This window comes from Photinus pyralis, unplaced genomic scaffold, assembly GCF_008802855.1.
Source record: "Photinus pyralis isolate 1611_PpyrPB1 unplaced genomic scaffold, Ppyr1.3 Ppyr1.4_LG10, whole genome shotgun sequence".
Lineage (NCBI taxonomy): Eukaryota > Metazoa > Arthropoda > Insecta > Coleoptera > Lampyridae > Photinus > Photinus pyralis.
The window spans coordinates 13,761,105-13,781,524 of record NW_022170250.1 but is presented as its reverse complement, the minus strand read 5'-3'; the positions used below and the strand labels follow the sequence as shown (position 1 = coordinate 13,781,524).

Genomic DNA, 20,420 nt, shown 5'->3' with positions numbered 1-20,420 from the left:
ACCCCTTATTGTAGGGCATTGATTTTTGGAAATTAATTTTCGTAGTGGTACTTGGGTCATTTAGTAGTGAAATTAGTATTCCTTCCACTGAAGATCACTTGAATTTAATAATAAATCGACTTTAAATCGGGAATTTCATTTGCTAAGAAAATAACGTAACACATTTTACAAAAATGGACTAAGAATTGGAGATCTGGCTGCAATGCTTTTGGATTTGGATTTTTGAAGTGTACAAACCCCGAGCTATATTCCATACATTTGCAATTGAAGCTTGTCAACAGTGGAATTTGAACTAAATCTCAATACCGCATCTGCAATCAATGGAAAATAAAAGGAGACGCGCTCCATTATTTAGATGTAAAGCCCATTGACAGTTTATTGAAAAGAGCGCACGTTTTATAATTTTTTTCGTTAACAGCTTTAGTATGATTTCGTAATTATTTCCTCAACGCGGTGGTATACAAGCGAAGTGAATTTCGTATTCAAGAGGTTTTCAACCCTTGGAAAATGGCTCGGTTTTCTAAGGTCATCAATTTGGTATAATTAAATGCTTCGTTAGAAAATCAATTTAACTTTGCAATTAACTCGAAACAAAAGGGAAATAATTTTGCATTTCCGTTATCAAAACTCGACTCGAAAATGGGGTCGGTGTTAAGAGCTCCCGAACTATTAGTTTTGAAAATATCTAGTAAAACCTTTCAAGCCGAGTTTGAATGCTTTTAACGTGATACAAGATAAGATGTTTTCAGGTAGTTTGTAGATAAACCGGTAATTGAGTTTGTCAAAACGTTTCCATAGTAGTAGGGGCCAGATTACAGTTGAGCGAGATTTGCAAAGGATCGAAACACGACAGATAGTTATCAGGATATCTCAACCCTCGTCTCAATTTTCTCTTTAATCGATACACATTTTAGGGCACACACTAAATGATGCTCTATCTAGAGAATGTTTGAGGGGAAAATACAATTTATAATACAACATCTGGTAAGATTTCGACTCGTTGAGAGTAAAGGGGAAGAAAACATGAAAGCGATGTTTCATTATAATTGTAGTGTATCAGGCAGTTTTAATAATAGCTCTTCTCCTTTGTTTTGCAGGTGGCATGGGTGAGAGCAGAAGATCAAACGGTACTTAGTTTGAATTCCAAAGTCGTCACGCATAATTCCCGTATAAGTGTTAGTCACGACAGCCAGCATACGTGGCAATTACGAATACGTCAATTAAAGGAATCCGATCGCGGTTGTTACATGTGCCAAATTAACACGAGCGTTCTCAAGACTCAGGAGGGATGCATTGACGTTAATGGTAAGTTACGCCTGTCGTATTTTTTCACTCTGGATATGTCTACAACGCAGAAGCAGTTGGTACATAAGACTATAACATAAATATATTAATTCCATTCGACAGTGACAAATGGCTTAAACACTCGAAAGGAATGTGTACAGAAACAAATCAAAAATCTAATTAACAACCCCATTATGCTCCATAATAACCTACTCTTAATCAGGTTTCATTATCACTCATTGCTCAACCGTACGGATTTGTTTCGTTAGCATTATAATTTGCGTTAATGACTAAGAAGGTTCATAGAATGCAAAGCTGTACACGTAATGAGGCAGCATTTGCTCCCAATTAACGGTAACAAATTATCTTACGAAATGAATCCATTAGACGACATAAATGTCCGAATATCTTCCCCTTTTGCGCTCGTTTTAAAGAAGTTTCGCCCTAAAAGTTGCGAAAAGTAATGCAATTACCTATTTTGTAGCCGAATTCCCTTTTGAAAGGGATCTTCGTCTCACAACTTACATAATGTACTATATCCGCCCTTATCCTTCAATTAAAAATGTTTTGAGACGAACAAAATTTGCTACAATTTGAAAATTCCGGCGATAAAATTTCGGCGCATATGTTTGGAAAAAGGAACCTGTAATGCGTGTATTCGGAAGAGAAAAAAAAAACAATTTCCAATAAATATAAATTCTAACAAAAACCATGCGCCTCCAAATTGCAGGTTGTAAAATTTTATAGCCTGCGTAACGGGACGTGGAATAGCGAGAAATTGGATATTTTATAGAAATATCCAATGTTTAACAACGTTGATTCAATAAAATAAATTAACTTACAATTTACCGTGTACAGGTGATCCGATACCGGATATGACGTTTATTTTTTCTTTTGATATCGCGTTGCCGCGGCTATACTCGAAAAGCAATGAAATTGCAATGGAAGTGTGTTCGTTCCGAGCTATTGTAAGGCGAATCTGCTGGAAATAGTGTCACGTTTCCAATGAGGGCGCTCATTACGCCATTCAAATTGTTCTCGCTGTGCCTGAAACATTTTCCCTTCAGAACTGTTCCGTTCCAATTTATTAAATAGAGAAATCTCTCTTAAAAATCACAGATTAGGGCATCACAAGTATAGTTTAGGAGATTAGCGCATATTAACCGTCTTCTAGTCCCATTTTAGAGCCTGTATAGATTTGTAGAAGCCTTTAAGAGATCTTCAAATTATATCAGAGAGACACTCTGGAATCCTCTAAGGTCTTTTAGACCTTTCAAATCATTTATAGAAAATTTTAGAGCAGTTGGTAGCTTTTCAAGACCTTTATGAGCCTTTAAGAGCCTTAGCCATCAATAGTCCAGCTTTTAAGAATCTTGCAAAAAGTGCCTGCTAAAGGTTTAGAAGCCCTTAATTGTATTTAAAACCCGGTTACACTCTCTGCAGAACCAGTTCGTCTTGCCAGCTCGACCTCGCGCCACGCTCCACCACAGAAAACCCTGCATCCACGCTCACTCCGACGACAGCTCTCGCCGCGTGCACTTCGGCTACCATTTTGTACATATTGGAAATATACTCCATAAAATGCAACAGTATTTTATTTAGCGTCGCTCGCTAAACATCTCTTCACCTTTTTCACACATAATGAAGCTTCTATGAAAACTCAACACAAGCCACAAAATTTGTCAGAATTCAATTTATGATTTTGATTTCGGTTAATGAACAAAGCTAAATCGTGGAGAACACATAAATAGGGTACTTATTTAAAGATGATAAGCTGATAAAGCAACTGTGCGTAACAGAGACATTAATTTTCAATTTCATACACGAACAATTTGTCTGAAAGGGCATTTTTATCTTTCAGCAGTAGTGCTATCGTATATCCAGATGTTACCGAGATCATAAATTACATATGACGCTTTTAAAAGCTTAAACTTTTAATACGTCATTCTGCTCGTCTTCATTCCACGATAATGTAAGTCCTTTCACACTGTATCTTTTTACATAATAATTTAATAAAAAGAGCACCATTGACGTTGATGTATGGGATACATTTTTCTCCAGATGCCTCCACCAGAGGATGCTAACTGCGTTATTGATTCGTGTAATACACGAGGTACGAGAAATTTATGGTTATAAAACTTAGCTGCTCGCAGTGCTCACTTTTATTGCTCTCGATAATAAAATGATAATAAACCGAGTGATTTTATATCGACGTACTAAATGGCATATTACCAAATACCAAAACACTTTTCAAATTTTATAGGTTAGATTAGGACGTCACCGTCATCGATCCGTATCGATTTCCCCTGCCCGAGAGCAAGAAAAAAAAACGAAACGGGGGTAATTGCTAGCAAATTTCCACACCGGCGCAAAAAGTGCGGTTTTTAAGGCGCGAAACGATTAATCACTTATTCTTTTTAGGAGTTCGCGCGCCGTTCCCTTCGTACGCATAAAAATGTCAAAACGTGGTATCATTACGTAATTTTTAAACCCTCAAGGATTAAGATTGCCCCCCATAAAACATTTATAAATACTTTATCGTAGGGTTTTTTTTACCGCGCACTAGGAAGGCAAAGTCAATCCAATATATCAGGTACGTTTTTTATTCTGCTGTTGGTTACTTTAATACGAACCACCTGCTTTCTTTTCGTTTTATGTGCAAAGTGGGCCAGGTTATAAATTGGTATTTGTGCAATATACAGTTCATCACCGGTAATCGACTGGGCAATATCGGGTGGATTTATACTTAGATGCAACTAACTCATACGGATTTTTATTGGTGATGAAAAGGATGGATTGACTAAATTTTGCCTGATCGATTTAATGAATTTGTTCAAGATGCGAAGCGCGCTTTGTTCTAACCCAAACCATTCTTGGATTTTATTCCAATTTGAAATTCATTTTGCCGCATAAATGCGCCAAATGCGTAACGGTTTTGATAACAAAGTCGGCATTTTCCTTTGGATAACTCGTAATTAGTGAAAAGCCAAGTAGGGACAGTATGTTTTTTAGGTTCGGTAGGTATTGTTAGTTTGGTGCCAATGCCCTCGCATAATAATTTTAATACACTTAACACTTGAGACTTACATGCCCTGTATATAAATGAATTCTCGCGTGGAAATCCTACAGGTGTAGCTTAGTTTACATAGGGGGGATGCTCAAAGTATTAGGGAGAAACCACGAAATTCGGTATGAAATGTGAAAATACCGAACGGAATTACTCAAACCGACGAGAAATTTGCCATTTCGAACAAGAAAGAGCGGATACAAATATTACCCGCATTCACATTTTAAATAAGAAAAATTTACATTTCCTGTACTTATAATGAAAAACTCACAACTCAATTTGGGGTTAGTTGAAAAGCGACACCCGAACAACGTCAAGCGAAATATTTTATTCCGTAGGAAATTTTTTCTATTTCAATTTAAAAGTTTGTAAAAGTATAATGATACGCGTTTCTCCATCGCGGAATGCAACGTAATAAATATTCATAATCTTATTTTGTGTAACAACAAAGGAAAAGGGAATTGTGAGTGGAATTAGTTACATGTATATTGTAAACTCTTAAATAAAATCTTTCGCTCCTATAATATTTCATTTCGAGCTCACATTTTTATGTGACGTCCCCTTTCTTTATGAGACTTGTTTAGCAAAATGAGTTTAGTTCATAACATCGTTACATACTACATCTTTGAAATCGTAAATCAGGTTGGACGGTAATTCAAAACGTTCCCTTTTAAAGTTTGAGTAAGTAGGAGATTGTTATTCTAATTTTCTTTATCGTTTTACATGATGGATGTAGACAGAGGATGCGATAGCGAAATCGAGTTATGAATCGTTTGCATTTATCCCCAACGAGAGCTACAAGAAACGTGAGTGGCGTCGGTCTTATCGCATATCGGGCAACGGCGGGAATCGATTGGAATCCTGTTGAATTTTAGTATCAAACGTCTAAAATTGCAAAGCTAGACAAGGATTTGAGTGTCGAACAAAACGTTTGAAAACGGAAACAATTTGCTCTACCAAAATGGCGCATATCTACACCTTTTTTATTTTTTGGACGACGATGGTATCATGATAGCTTTTACAACTTATTGGAAATCTTCTATAATAGTTGAACATGCCTAGTAGTCTATGAAGAGCGTGGACGGTGGTTAGTAACGATAAGTCCATGCGAATGGCTTAACACCCTCGCAAGGGATGTCCATTCCAAGGAAACCAACCAACTTGCATTTGGCGAGGGCATTTCATGGAACGCTCACGCGAGATTACCTGGCACAAGGAGCTGATAATAATAAAAAGCCATGAAGCTGAAGGATTATTTAATTGGAGTTTAATTCCACATTTATGACTGCGCGAAAAAATAGCACTTGCCTCATTTTGTGACTGAAAATTAGCTAAGTCTACAGCCCAATTTGGTAGCAGGGATGAGATACTTTTCTGGTTCAGCTCTTAGGTAACAAGAGTAGGCTTAACACAAACAATTCATTTTCTATAACAATTCAGACAAAATAAATAAATTTGTGACCATCAGTCATTATTAACGTAAATAAATGTGCTCATTCAGTATAAATTATAACGAGTGTTTCAAATTATTCTGACCAAATCGCCTGTGTTTGGCATTGTGGTCCTTTTTTTATATATAAACCCATCCGATAATCGCTTCTTATTTGTCTCCGCGCTCGTATTAATATCGTAATCTACGAAATTAATGTCATACGGAATTTAAGTTGAAATTTAATTGTCTCGTCGCAAAACAGACATTCACTTTAATTTTTTAATTACCCCAGATTAAGTACTGAAAAGGGCACGTCTTTCCAGAAAGCTCCCTTTGTATATCCGAAATTATACGAGACCAAGACTTTTATTCGTTTTAGTATAAGCGGCGGTTGTGCCTAATTTGCATAATACCCTCCCTTGTGTATGTATGAAAATGCAATTACGCAACGTAGTAAATAATGCGGGATTTGGAATATTTGTAAATTATTAACCTAAGTCCTTAAGTTTGGACACGCCGCGCCGCTTGCATTTATCTGACGTTATAAACTTGTACGGTGATTCGATGCTTTCGGGGATTTTTAATTGGGCCTGTAATCGTTTACTGCAAACCAAAGAAAATATCACTTCGCAACTAATACTTGGAGACGTGACCTTTCGCCTTTTATGGCATTTATGGAAACGTTCATTCAGACTTGATCGGCTTAGAGCTTTTAGCAATTACTGGAGCTTCAGTCAAAGATAATTAAGTAAAAGATTTTCCGCCAATACGAAAGTTTTGCTCCCTCGAGACGCACATAAATCATGACAGGCTTTAGACGACCTGAGAGAATTGCAACCGAAAAACGCATATATGATAATATTTTATATCGTGTGCGAAAAGCTCGTTCCTCTGCATTTATATTTGTTCATAAAAACCACCGGTCCTACGTTAACGTTGAGGGTTTTAAATCATTCAAGATTAAATGCGCCCGAGAGCTTTATTGTAAATTCCTCGTTTCAGTTTAAAAGGAGTGCACACGGAGGAACCTTTTTGAAACGCAACTTTATTGACTAGAAGAATAAGTAATTGCGTCTCCGCAAGATTCGCGTCGTAAAAATCGTCGGGAGGAATCTTTCTCCTCTCGACTAAAAATAATTACACTCAAGTTTGCATGTCTTTTGTCGGGACAAACTGGCGATATGAATTTTTATTGTCCTCGGCGCGCGTTTTGTCTAAGTTGCCGTTGCGGTCAAAATCCTTACAAAGTTGAATGTTCGACAGCGTTAAACTCTAAAGAACCGCTGAAAAGGGGAAGATTGAATCAGTGTGGCTCCCGGTGTGGCCCGAAAATATGAGTGCCGCTTTCAAATTTTAGCCATTAAAGAAACACAAGACCAACCATGCTATTAACAAACCATAATGGACAAATTTATGCTTCTGCTCAATCCAAATGGTGAAGTAGCGGATCTTGTAGTTAATTACATGTACGATGGTCATTACAAGATGGAAGCAGTTCATATTGCGTTGAAGTTCTTTAATGCGGCAGTACTAAAATGCGACTTTATAAATGAATTAGCTTAGAACTCGCACATTTCCAATTTCCTTAATGTATGTGGGAGCCTTCGAGGCGCTTTTCGTGCCTGGTGACATCGTGAACTATTGTTCCATTTAGGCGAAGTTAATAAATTATTTTGTACGCCATCTTTGGTAGTTTGTATAAATTTGCGAACGTGTGTCTAACCTCAAAAAACGAGCGTCCATAAAAAATTCAGATTCGAGTAAAAGTTTCGTTTACTTTTGTTCCAGTTCCGCCAGATATAGTGAACGACGACACTAGCGGCGATTTATCCGTTCTGGAAGGGGAAAATACGACGCTTTGGTGTAAGGCAGTTGGACATCCATCACCACGTATCGCATGGAGGCGCGAAGACGGTCATCCCATTACAATTCGTAAAGGGCACAAGGAAATCGTGGAAGGTGGGTACCCATTATACAAATTATTATTTAATTCACTTTTAGTATTCATGAAACGTGCCGCCATTACTTTTATGGCTTTTCGTAGGTAATATTTCTTTTTCAATGTAAAAAACATTTTTCAACAATGAGCTTCTAACAGGGCACGTACCTATACTCCACTTCGGATATTACTTTAGTCTCGCATTTATCAGAAAAAGCTTTTACACGTTCATTTTTTAAACTAGACATGAAAAATGATTCGCGCGATGTGCAACGCTAACATTGTACCACCAACACACACCTGTGAGCTAATGGCGGGAGCTTTCTGGGAAAGAAATGGAACCACCGTAAATCAAAGCATGGCATCTTGAAAAATTATGCTTTAATATTTATTTCGTTTGGGATTTATTACTCTGGCGAATGCAGTTTAGAATACCTCGCCATCTGACGGCGTGAAACTAAACAATGGTCTCGCATATGTCATGCCATCTCTCTGCAGGCTTGTGAAGGACCAATATTGTCACAGTACCACAGTGATACTTATCCTTGAAATGTTTAGCCAAGTAAAATTTCCGCCCTCGAGATAAATGCAAATCGTTAACGAGTGGTTAGATTTCCGGACACGAAATGAAAGGAAATCAGCATCCGCGCACGCCAAATCTAACACGAGGAACGTAGAAGGAGATAAGATTTCGCGTATTTTCTTTACATACAAATCTGTTACTTATTTTTTATCATCGTATAATCATTTCGCCCCCATCGCGGCATCAAAATAACCTAATACTTATGCATGAAATGTACCGATAGGAAGATGAAATATCGCTTTGAGATCGGCTTAGCTCCTTCAAGGCCTACTACAATACCTATAAATTATTCAGTCGATCATACATAACATCCGTTAAAGTGAGATTACTCCGAACCACCCCGGATCCTTTTTTTATAGCTCCTTATTACCCAATCTAGTTTAAATGCATGGGTAATTATGAACATTAGGGAACAATTTTAGGAAGATGCTTGCTTTTTGTTGGTCTAATTGAAATTTTATCAGCAGAGCGGCATCGCGTTGCAACGGCGTGTTAATTGCTTTAAGTGTGGTATTCCATTACGGTTTAGATATGGAATGTATTAAATTTAGGGATTGAGTTGCAAACATAGGCTCTATTTAGTAACGTGTATAGTATGACGTGAAGGTAAGGTTTGTATTTCGAAGTTGGTGGTTTTGGTGAGATAAGTTATCGGGAGCCGCGCTAGATTGAAGGGAGATGAAGATAGAGGTAAAATAGCGATAAAGAGTGAATGAGACAAGGGATAGCGTAGGTTTTTATTAAAATAAGAGCTAAATAAAGGGTGTCAAATTATAGGAGATTAAGCGATTTAGTCGGAAAACATGTAAAAAGTAATGGAAACATTGATTGAAGAAAGGGGAATAAGTGCAAATGGATAACATGAAAGAGAAGATTACAGATGAAATTGGAGGATCAAGAGGGAAGAAGAAGAAATGGCAAGAGCAATCGCGTAAGAAAAAAGAAGAACGGATAGAAAGGATGGTAATACTAGAAGCAAATGAGAGAAAAGACAGAAAAAAAAGGACTGATCTATCGATAAAAAGAGTAAAGATGGAAAAAGGAAAAGAGAAAGAAAGCACATATAAATGATCAAAAAAACCTACAAGTTGAGGTGAACATAGAAAAGGCGAGAACAAAATTGAAGTAGGGGGTACATAATGGGGGATGGATGAGGATGATTTTAGAAAAAAAGGAAGAAACACAAACGTTTTCATTTTTTTTTAGTTTTGTACAAACGGCGCATCGCCACATTCGGTATTCAATTGTATCGGATTTTTATGAAAAGTGTTTGCCAAATCGCGACTGATTGGAATGTCCAACGAAGAATTACGTTAACATGTTAATCGTGACACCCTGTATATGGCGTAAGTTCCGGACTTATTGTAATATTTAGTTTTTCAGAGCGATCGAGCCAAATAAAACCAATAATCGCAGCACCCTCAAAGTTACAAAGGAGGGCGGTTATACCAATGTTCCAAAAACTAAATTAATTTTCAATAGAGATTAGTGATGTGGATTGTAAAATAACGATTTGTAAGTTACATAAAAAACGGTTATATTACGCGTAACTTACAAGAGGCCGGTTTTTTTATGTAATTTATGTCTTTTATGAAACTTACGTAACACGTTTTTAATTTAAAAAACCGTAATTTTTGTAAGTTACATAACTATTTGATACATTTTGATCGGTACTACCAACGTAAACGATCGACCGTTGAATTTAGTTTGGTTTAATGAAGATGAGACTTTTGATTTTTGGTAAAAAAAAAAAAGAAATTGTCTCAGATCGACCCGGAAAAGAAATTTTCTTATAGTATGTAACCTGTAGAATCATAATTTCAAACAGTTCCAAGATTGGGCTACTAGTTCAAAAGTTACAGCCTTTTGAATTTTTTTTCGAAATTGGTTTCTAGTCTATAACATTTGATTGAGATGTCTGATCGAAAAAGTAAGAATCGATTTGGATTCTACGCACCCAAATTAATAAGAAAAAGTGTTTTCCCGAGAAATTTTGATGTAGTCAAATTTTGGTAAAAAAAAGGAAGGTTATACACTGCCTTTTTTTGAGCCCCGAAAAAAAATTGTCTTAGATCGAGCCGGAAAAAAATTTTCTTATAGAATGTGGCCTGTAGAATCCATAATTTCAAACAGTTCCAAGATTGGGCTACTAGTTCACAAGTTACAGCCCTTTGAATTTTTTTTCGAAATTGGTTTCTATAGAGATACATATTTCTAAAACATTATCTCTTGTTTCAGTTGACATCTATAATGGAAGCAACCTTCATTTTTGGCGGTTGGATCGAAAACAAATGGGAGCTTACTTGTGCATCGCAAGCAACGATGTACCACCAGCTGTGAGCAAAAGGATCGCCCTAAGTGTCAACTGTAAGTGATATAATGAACAAAAAATCTGCAGCGTTTCATTTGTCAAATTAGCAAACGCCAAGACGTCAGCGATAATTAACCAAATTGCCCCCGACATAAATCTCGGTCTGTAACAAAACCGATTTACGTCGGTACGAGGAGGTGCACCCGATCCATTACAAAATTTATCAGCCCCGATCAAGCTTTACAAGGTTAGAACGTGGAAATGTGCTCGTTACGAACTGATAAACTTGTTAGCAACTTTTCTGCAAAACGACAAACTTGTAGGATGGGTACTGGAATGAAGGGCGACCCCCTTAACTGATCGCAACTTTGAAGACGAAAGTCAATGGACAGACAACGGATTAGCAACTTTAATACAGAATGTATTGCAAAGCTTCCCTCCCTATATTTATTGTCAAACTTTCTGCGAGAGCCTTACACTCTCTGAGCTTTAGTTTTATTTATTGCGGTCTGTTGTTGTATATTTATCGTATCGGAGATGAGGGAAGTTTCGAAAAAGTGCTCTAAAACTAAAAGTCTGCACTCCACTATCTGCCGCTGTCTCTACTTTTCCACGAGCCTTGGCATTTGAACGTGAATAATGAGTTGGTACTTTGGGTCACCTTATTCCTATAGTCATTTCGTTTTCAACCACCATTTTGAAACTGTGAACCCCGTTGAGTTTCACTTTACATTTTAGATTTTTTTTTTTATTGCCTTTATTTTATAGTGGGCGGAGTGTTAGCAATTTGCTACTCTTCCCACTCAACCCACTATACAATCACAAACAGCCATGCCTTACCTGGGATTCGAACCCAGGACCCTTGTAGCCAAAGTTAGAGCTTCTAACGTAAGCTCTTCTGAGCTACGCAGGTCGGCAAAATTTCCTGGCGGAAGCGCTGAAAAAATGTTATATAAGTCGACAAGGACGAACGGACGGACCCTGTTGAATATAATTGCCCCGAATTTGCAAAACCGTAATGCTTGAGCATATTATTTTTCTGTGCAGTTCCCAGATGGCGCGACTGAAATGCGTCACGGGCGTAATTTGGAGAAAGAACATTTGTCTTTATAAAAAATGCAAATATAATTTTCTTAAGAGCGCGAAAATTTCCCTCTTAAATTAATTTATGTAATTTATTTTAGTTGCTCCCGTTATTAAAGTGCCCAATCAACTTTTGGGAGCTCCACTGAATACCGATGTACAGCTGGAGTGCTACGTCGAGGCCTTTCCCAACACTATCAATTATTGGCTGAAGAACCGGGGCGAAATGCTTTTGAACGGGTAAGCTCAAAGAATTCAATTTTACCCACCTATGCCTGCCATGCTTGTCTACTAAATAAGAGCTCGATGACAGCTAGCAACGACGTGAATATTTGTCTTCCGCTCCCGCTTAATTTATCGCACACGTAAATCAAAGCTCTTTGTAACATTTTCCGGCGACGACGACGCTACCGTCAGCGTCATCTTCGAAATGGAATTGTTTTTTTTTTGTTGACAAAGGAAAAAGCTTTTTAAGTAAAACAATTTCGCGTTTATCGAATTTTCGAAGTGGGGTTTCCGATCGGGCACGCGGCGGCGGCGGTTTCCTTACTGTCAAAAAGCGAAATTCGTAAATGATTAATACGAAATTCTTTGTTGTAAATATTTGGAATAACGAAATGAGAATAGGATCAAACGGAAAATTGTTGCGCGAGTTACTTCCACGCCGAAGGAGTAATGGCGATGGTTTACAATCGAAACGTGCCTTGAGGAAAATTCGCGAAAAACTAAATCACTTTTTGATGTATTGTAACGCTCTCGTTTTTTTCGTCGCCCCTTCCTTGCAAGCTTCAAATGACCCGTGTGTAAATATTAGAAAATGGCGTTGGAACGTGTCAAATAACCGTACGGTTTTCCTATATACATTTTCATTTTTAACAAATCGCCGAAACGTTTTCGTTCGCCATTTGTTAGTTTTCGTTTCTTTTCTTTAATTTTTCTTATTGTTTCCACAATCAATATTTTCTTTCAATATAGTAATAGCAATCTCATTCATTATTTCAAATATTCTAACATTAGAAGTGGCATTGAAAAGCTCAACGCTATGGCATACAGGGTGCTCATTATGTATGGAATATAGTATATATCTCGGTCAATATCGAATGTATACAACATTTTTCTATATGAAAGTTGTTTAACATTTTATTGCCCGTAATAAGGCAGCATTCAGTTGTTTTCAGAAAACAAATGACTAACGAAAAACAATTGAATTTTTTTAATAGGATGTCAGCATCATTGTTCTTGTCAAGGCCCTTTTGATTTCCGTACAGCAGCAAAGTGCTGATATATTTCCCAATGCTCACTGTTAACTGACCTTTTAAATTGACTCGCCGATAAGCAAATTTTGGAAAGACCCGATTCCTAATTAATAACAAAAACGGTACTGCCTATTATATGAAAGCGATTGACTACAACAGTTGGGAACAATTTCCTTACATGACAATAGACACATTTCTATACGAGAACTGGGGTTGGGAGTAATTTGGAGCAACATTAAATATCGAATCTCATTTCTCTTGCCGCCGTTCCCGAAGCTTCAGATTGATCAGGTAACTTTTCTCTTTGAATCGACGAAACTACCGAAAAGAAATAAAAAAGTTTTAGTAACGTGTATTGATTTATCTCCTAAGTGTTCGCTTTGTTGACCTCTGATCTAATTCCGAAATTCGTTGACGGGGGACCGAAAAGGGAAATTGGGCAAGCCCATCGTGTAAGTGAAAGATTGATCCATCACCGCCGTTTTGCAATTATTTCCAATTCAGGAGTAAATTTCGGTGCATTAGATGATAAATGATGACAAACTTACGTGGTCGATGAAACGGAACCGAAAACATGCAAACATGCATCAAGCTGCTGAGACATGATGAAGTGTATAGCACAAATTGAATACATTTTATCAACTGTAAAATTTTATCTGCGTACACATAGAAGCCTCGGTATATCGACGACATAATCCTTGGGAAAAGTTCGGAAATTCGCGTGCGCGCCTGCATTTTTCTCGAAAAGAAAAAGGATAACACGTCTATAGTCGTATGCAATATTTATAAATTACATTTAATGGAAATACCACTGAAAGTGTTCAAAGTTAGATTAATGACCCGTTTGGGAACAATTCAAAGCACCTTTTTATTGTGAGGTGAAACACTGAATGCATTCCATTTGTGGGTTTACGACAGTTACAACTTGACGCGTTTTTTCTGTGAAGTACTATTGATCAAGATCTACCCTTCACCCCCCCTCATTTTGTTTTCCAAGTCCTTTTCCATTAAAAAAAATTAATCCACTTCAAAAATTTACGTTAATAAACCCATAAGGATCCGTCCACACATATTATATTATATTATATTGATCGTCGTCGTATATATATATATGTCGTAAAACCTGATCCATAATATGCTATTGAAGTCTATTTTCCACTGAAGTATGCGAATCTAAAAGAAATATGGAGGTCTCCCTGGAAATTCGAGATATTCCTCGAAGGAAAACTTAGATGAAAAGAAGCTTGCCTGGATGTGTATACTGCTATATTTTCTTTGGGGCCTAGTTTTCTTAAAGGGCGAATTTTTATATTCTAAAGTGGGAAATTAAACTTACAGCAATGCGTTTAGAGCAAATCGCGGTAGCTGTGGAAATTTAAACAAACGCATAAAATTTACAACAGGAAGCGAAGAAAACAAATGAAAAGCAGTTACATATAATTATAACTTAAGACAAATTTAAACATATTGCACTTGCTTTCTATGTATTATCATTACACATTACATTCCACCTCTTAACACATCATAATTTGTGTAATTATTATTTTGTTGCATTGTGGTTCTTATAAGTTGCATTGTTCACTCAACTGATTTTATGACAGACGTGACAAGTGAAAAACTCTCTTTTGTTTTTGTTTAAATTTCCACAGTTACTGCGATTGGTTTTAAAAACAGTACTTACCTATACTGTTGCTTTAATTTCTAAGGTAATTATAAGATATGTGATATAATTGTAAAGAGCTCTTTAAGAATATAGCAGAAAAAAGTAACCATTCTATTTATGTTTTCTGATGCTCTTGTTTTTATATCACTTGTTTTTTTCAATAGGTTTTATCAGAAATTGAAAGCAGATTAGTTTTTCTGCTTATGCTATTTTCCTATATCTAATATGAAATATAATTGAATAATGATTTGGGGTGAATTAAGTTGTTACCTCTGAATTGGTCAAAATATTGTGACTCATTTTGGCTCTTCTCTTTTTCTCTGATCAAAATGCTATAATTTTGTATACGTTGCACACCAATTGACAATTTTGAACTTGTCAGAAACAAGAAGCAAAAAAATAGCATTTTGATGCGTGCACGAATTTTTTTTTCACAGAATTTTGGTGATTTGAAAAGGTGAGGTGCCAATTTAATTTAACCCTCCCCCCTGATTTGCGTTAGAAGGCGCACTTAAAGCTGTCGCCTCGATGCTCAAGGTGCATAATTTAAATGTAGCCGACGTCTTGTTAAGATGGATTTTCGTTTTTCCCTTTTCAGGACACGTTACGCAATAAGAGAGCAGCGAAAAGGATACAGAGTATACATGTCACTTATTGTTCGTTCGTTCTCCACAAAGGACGTCGGAACCTACAATTGCGTGTCAACGAATTCATTAGGACGAGCCGAAGGAACGCTACGTTTGTACGGTAGGTCTTTTTACATTATTATTATTATTATTATTGACGTTGTTCGTTTTGAAAACGCCAACTAATCGAATTAATTGAACTCCCCCTAATTGTGCTGACTAAGTGGATGATTTATGGCACTAAGCCTTTTTAAATTATTGTTCGACGTTTTGTGTCAATTACTCCCACACTTTGGAGATTAGTTTATTAAAACGCGTTTATACACCATTAACGAGCTTTCCGAAAATTTGATGTAGGCGAGCTTGTATAGGTTAACAAGTTCTAATTTAGCTTTAGGTACTCTCGTGTGGCTTTGGGGTTGAAATCTTGGTACATATATTATTGACTATTAGCAATGCGAAAAGTTTCTTACTACCAGACTTCGTTTATTCGTAATTCATCTGAAACATGTTCAATTTTTATTTGCCATTTGAATCTAGGAGTCAAGTACTACTTCAACAAACAATGAAATATTTAAAGAAGCGTTTACACGGATCAAGTTCAGGGGCGGACTGGCACGGGGGGCGGGTGGCGATTGCCACCTAGCCTGTAGATCATAATGGCCCCTTGAAAATTTATAAGTATGTGCTGTATTTAGTTTCTTGCACTATTAATAAATTATTATCACGTTTCTCTAATTGGGGTTGATGTTAGGTTGTTAAAAAATTATGTTTTAATTGAAGTGTTTTACAATGAATTTATCATTTTTTGTCGTAGTATTTTGAAAGTGCTGAAATACAATGATAGGCGACGCACCTCGTGTGGATTGTATATTTTGTTACTTTTAATTATCAGCTGCAATTAAAAAAAAAAACTGTATGGTAATTGATTTTCGAGAAAGGAGTACTTTAAAATGTTTTTGTGGTGCACCTCAGAGCTACCCCCCCCCCCCCGGCGCCTTCATTACTACACTAATACTTTAATGGATACACCCTGGCCTGTAGATCATAATGGCCCGTTGGAAATGTTAAGTATGTGCTGTATTTAGTTCTGCACTATTAATAAATTATTAACACGTTCTCTAATTGGGGTTGATGTAAGGTTAGCTGAATTTAAAAAAAAAAACTGTATGGTAAATTTATTTCGAGAAAGAAGTCTTGTACTAAAATGTTTTTTTGTGGTGCACCTCAAAGCTACCCCCCCCCCCCCCCGGCACCTTCATTACTACACTAATACTTTAATGGCCCGTAACCTATGCAATTCCACTGGCCCGCAGTTACCCAGTCCGCCCCTGGTCAAGTTCATTCAAGCTTGCTTGATCAAGTAAACTTAGGTCAAGCAACTTGACCAATGTAAACGTCAGTTTATGTATGTACTCTCGAGGCCCATAGGAATATATCCGGATATCTGTGGAGTTTTACAATAGCCCAACAACAAAGCACGATGGCCTGCACAATATACTCACCACCTACACGTGGAAGACACTCATATTACACCAAACTCACTAATACTTCTGATCTCTACCTCTACTTAGCATCTTCTACGACCGTGACCAGAACGCAATCCCTTAAGACCCTTGCATCCATCTGTGCAGAATCGCCCATACTTGACCAGCTTGCCACAGTTATCAAATAAGGATTGCGTTGACATGGTCATCACAAAATATCGCTCTTGCATTCAATTGAAACAATAAATAGTTCTTCACAAGGAGGGCAAAAACAAATTCCAAATAGTTTCGTATTATAGGCTACCTCCCCCAAAGTACCAAAATTTGCCTTTCTTCAATTTGTTTCTCGTTTTTCGATGTTTTAATTGTTTTTTGCCCTTAAACCGAGGTTCACAACGTTTCGGCGATGTTTATTTATTTATTTGGGGGGAAAATAACAATATTGTGCGAAATTTCTATTCCATATTTGAACGTCTAATTCGTTGTGAATGGTAATCGTTTTCCATTAAAATCTCTGTATTTGGTATTGATTGATACATACCTGCCTTATATTTCCTGCAACAATTAAAATCACCGTGTTTACGTAAAGCCCGTAATTCTATCCCAACCCCTCGAACACGTATACCTCTTTGTATTTACTCAATTGAAACTCACCCCGGTACGAACAGACGAACAAGCGCGGAGAGCAAAAACTGCGCGAACAAAAAGACAAAGCTGGAAAAGCTTTCTTTTTCGTATTATATTAAATTTACAGAGAGATTAGTAAAAAAAACTCCTCCCCAGCTTTTCACGTAATCATACCATATGGCGTTTTTCCCAATGGGATTTTGTACGTAGGTGCCTACTGGTGAAAAATCAATCGAACATTTTATAAATCAACACACTACTTTTACGCCCCTTTCAATTTAATTCCACCGCATTCGGGTTATTAGATTCATTTTCCGTGCGCGCTGCGGAATTTGATAAATATTTGCGTTCCCATCCCATCATTCCATTTCGAGTAGCGATTTTGTTTTACCGGACTTGTTCAACATTTTATATTACTAACAAAACGCGATGGAAGATATCTCTTAATCAGGGGGAGAAAGTGCTTTTTTCCCCGATCTGACAAACTGTACCTATGTGGAAACTGGAAACACGCACACTTTTTGTTTGACCAAAAGTAGAACAGGGCACCTTATCCCTCCCCGGTGAGACACCTTATCCCCCCCCTCTCTGTTTCAGGTAGTGGTGTTAGTCAGGGGGATGTCTCAGTTTTCGTGGCCTGGAATTTCCCCGTTGAAAAAACCCCGAACTATTTTCAAAGCGTTCAATCAAAACCAAAAAAAGACACTGTACTTACATATAAAGTTCACAAAAAAAGATTCACCGGCGAAAGAATGCACAGATAATAATTATAATACCATTATAGTCGCGTAAGCTTTAAGAGATGATGAGAGGTTAATAAAACAACCCACCGAGCCAAAAAACCACTTCCTTTCCTTCTTCCCTTTGCTTGTTAGTGCAAGTTGAGGTTTTAACTGACAATAACTACGATTTGTGTATTTCAGAAATCAAAGTCAGCCACGCAGGAACGCACGAGTACGTGAACGGAGTCGGAGGTGAGTATATTTACTTATGAAAGCGAAACTTTTTATTAATTAGCATGGGTTTATACAGTCATTATCATTAGTTCACTATTATTACATCATTACGAAATAGCCAATAGGAACAAAGGTTTATTGTGCGTCGCCAACCAACGAAACCATACCTTTGTTTCTATTGGGTATTTCTTAATGATCTAATGATAATGATTGTGGTTATACATAAACCCACCATTAATCTGACAAAACTTACTATTCAACTGACAGATGTATGTGTCAATTAGTGCTAATTGATAGATAGCTGTGTCAATTAGTCAATTTCTACGCTTTCGTACCGACTAATGCCCGTCATTTTTAGGCATCGCCGAATCGGCCAGAAGTCACATATCAAGAGACACAAACGGAAAGTCACCCCTGTGCATACAGCAGGTGCAGTTCCTCATCACGATCGCATGCATCGTAATCAATCCTCGGTGACATTTTATAATTTAAAGCGACAAAGGGCGAACGCGACGAATTTGGATTTTAGTAATATAATTAATTGTGACAAAAAAAAATTATAAATAAGTAAAGCGGAGTGCTGTAAATAATGGGCTTCGGGAGAATTAAGGTTCGAATTATTTACGGGAGAGGTTTTTAATAAATATAAATGTGCTACTAAGGATTCGTTACGTTTGGGGTGTTGGTTTTTATTACAGAAGTTAGATGAAGGAATCTGTGTTTCTGGTTTACTCTCAATCCATACATAGGTGAAAAAGGTCTGTGATTATTTACTTGTAAGTTTAGTTTGTAAATAAAATTTTATGTACGTAAGGTGTTGTGGCACCTGATGGCGTTTTTTTTTTAAAAAAGCAAAAATAATTCATAATTATAAACTTGTGCGACATCCTGCAGTGGTTTGGAAAATATTTCTTCATATCGGTGTGATTTCTGCAACAAGAGTTGAGATATCTTGTCATAGAGAGCAGCAGTGCACAGACCGGAAATCGATACAGCAAACGAAAGTGCCCTTTTATTAATTGTAAACTTGATTAGGCAAGGAACAACCTCATCATTGTTATTTATTATACAAGATGATAGAGAGATATTTTAACCATTGAGTGAAACAACTTTTGCGAGATGGATAGTTTCCCTTTATCTAAGAATTCTGTAGGTATTTAATTTACACGTCCATTATCGCAAGCTTAAATTTTCACGTCATTTCCATGGAAACAACATTGAATTCTGTTCTGAACTTCATTTTATATCGTGCTCTGTGTCCTATTTTTAATAAGAATGACATATGATGTCATTAGAATGGACAATGGTTTATTTCATTTTATCTACCGCTGACGGGGTGGTAGGTATGTGTTCCTCTCACACATTACCCTAGTGGCTGACGCGTGCTTTGTTTCCTTCATGCCATGTAGTATGCTAACCCAACGATTTGCTGTGATCATTACATCATAGGTAGGTTTAAATTTAGTGATCACACAACAGATAGGTTCAGCTAGCTTAGTTTCTATACTTCGAATATTTATATCCAGTAAAGTAGGTTGCTCATATTATTTTCTTTCTAGATAGTCATTGAAGATTAGCAGGTCGGAAAAGTCCCGTAGAGGCATAATTAAACAATTTAGTTATATTTTAGTTTCGAATAGATTCTGTTTCGGTTTATATTCAAGTAATAAAGAAAGCTACAAATATTACTTTGGGATTTTTCATCTCACCCTTCCGCGTGACTTTTTAGAAGGGGAAACGCTGTGCGCGCCATCTGGAGGATACCAGGGTAGGTTACGTTTGGCATCTTGTTTTGAATGGCGATCACGAAATCATCCCTCCATAAAAGTTTGTTGTTATTTTGTGTTTTATATGCGTGATTTTAATATTTTTTGTATAATTTCCATTTTCTATTTTTCTAAATAAACGATTTGTTGGACAATGCAAATAGCTTTATTTTCTTTGGCAACATTTTCCAGAATCATCGGAGGATGTATTGGGGGTGTCTAGATCGAAATGTCTGTAGGTTGTTGACTATTTCTGGAGTGAAGTCAGGAGAAACTGGAGATGCCAAGCTTATGACAAATAAAGAAAAGAAAATGTGTTATCGTCATTCGCATGGATGCG

General features: G+C 36.9%; 1 protein-coding gene across 1 annotated transcript in view; it reads left to right on the top strand.

The window, feature by feature from the left end:
- The window catches only part of LOC116161721 (lachesin-like), a 70,092-nt gene extending 50,760 nt beyond the window's left edge, over positions 1-19,332 (top strand). Inside the window, exons 4-10 of the mRNA XM_031475176.1 lie at positions 1,098-1,305; positions 7,572-7,742; positions 10,544-10,672; positions 11,801-11,939; positions 15,217-15,365; positions 18,282-18,332; positions 18,673-19,332. Coding sequence (XP_031331036.1) covers positions 1,098-1,305; positions 7,572-7,742; positions 10,544-10,672; positions 11,801-11,939; positions 15,217-15,365; positions 18,282-18,332; positions 18,673-18,791 — 966 coding nt within the window. The 3' untranslated portion in view covers positions 18,792-19,332. The remainder of the gene's footprint in view (positions 1-1,097; positions 1,306-7,571; positions 7,743-10,543; positions 10,673-11,800; positions 11,940-15,216; positions 15,366-18,281; positions 18,333-18,672) is intronic.
- The last annotated feature ends 1,088 nt before the right edge of the window (positions 19,333-20,420 follow it).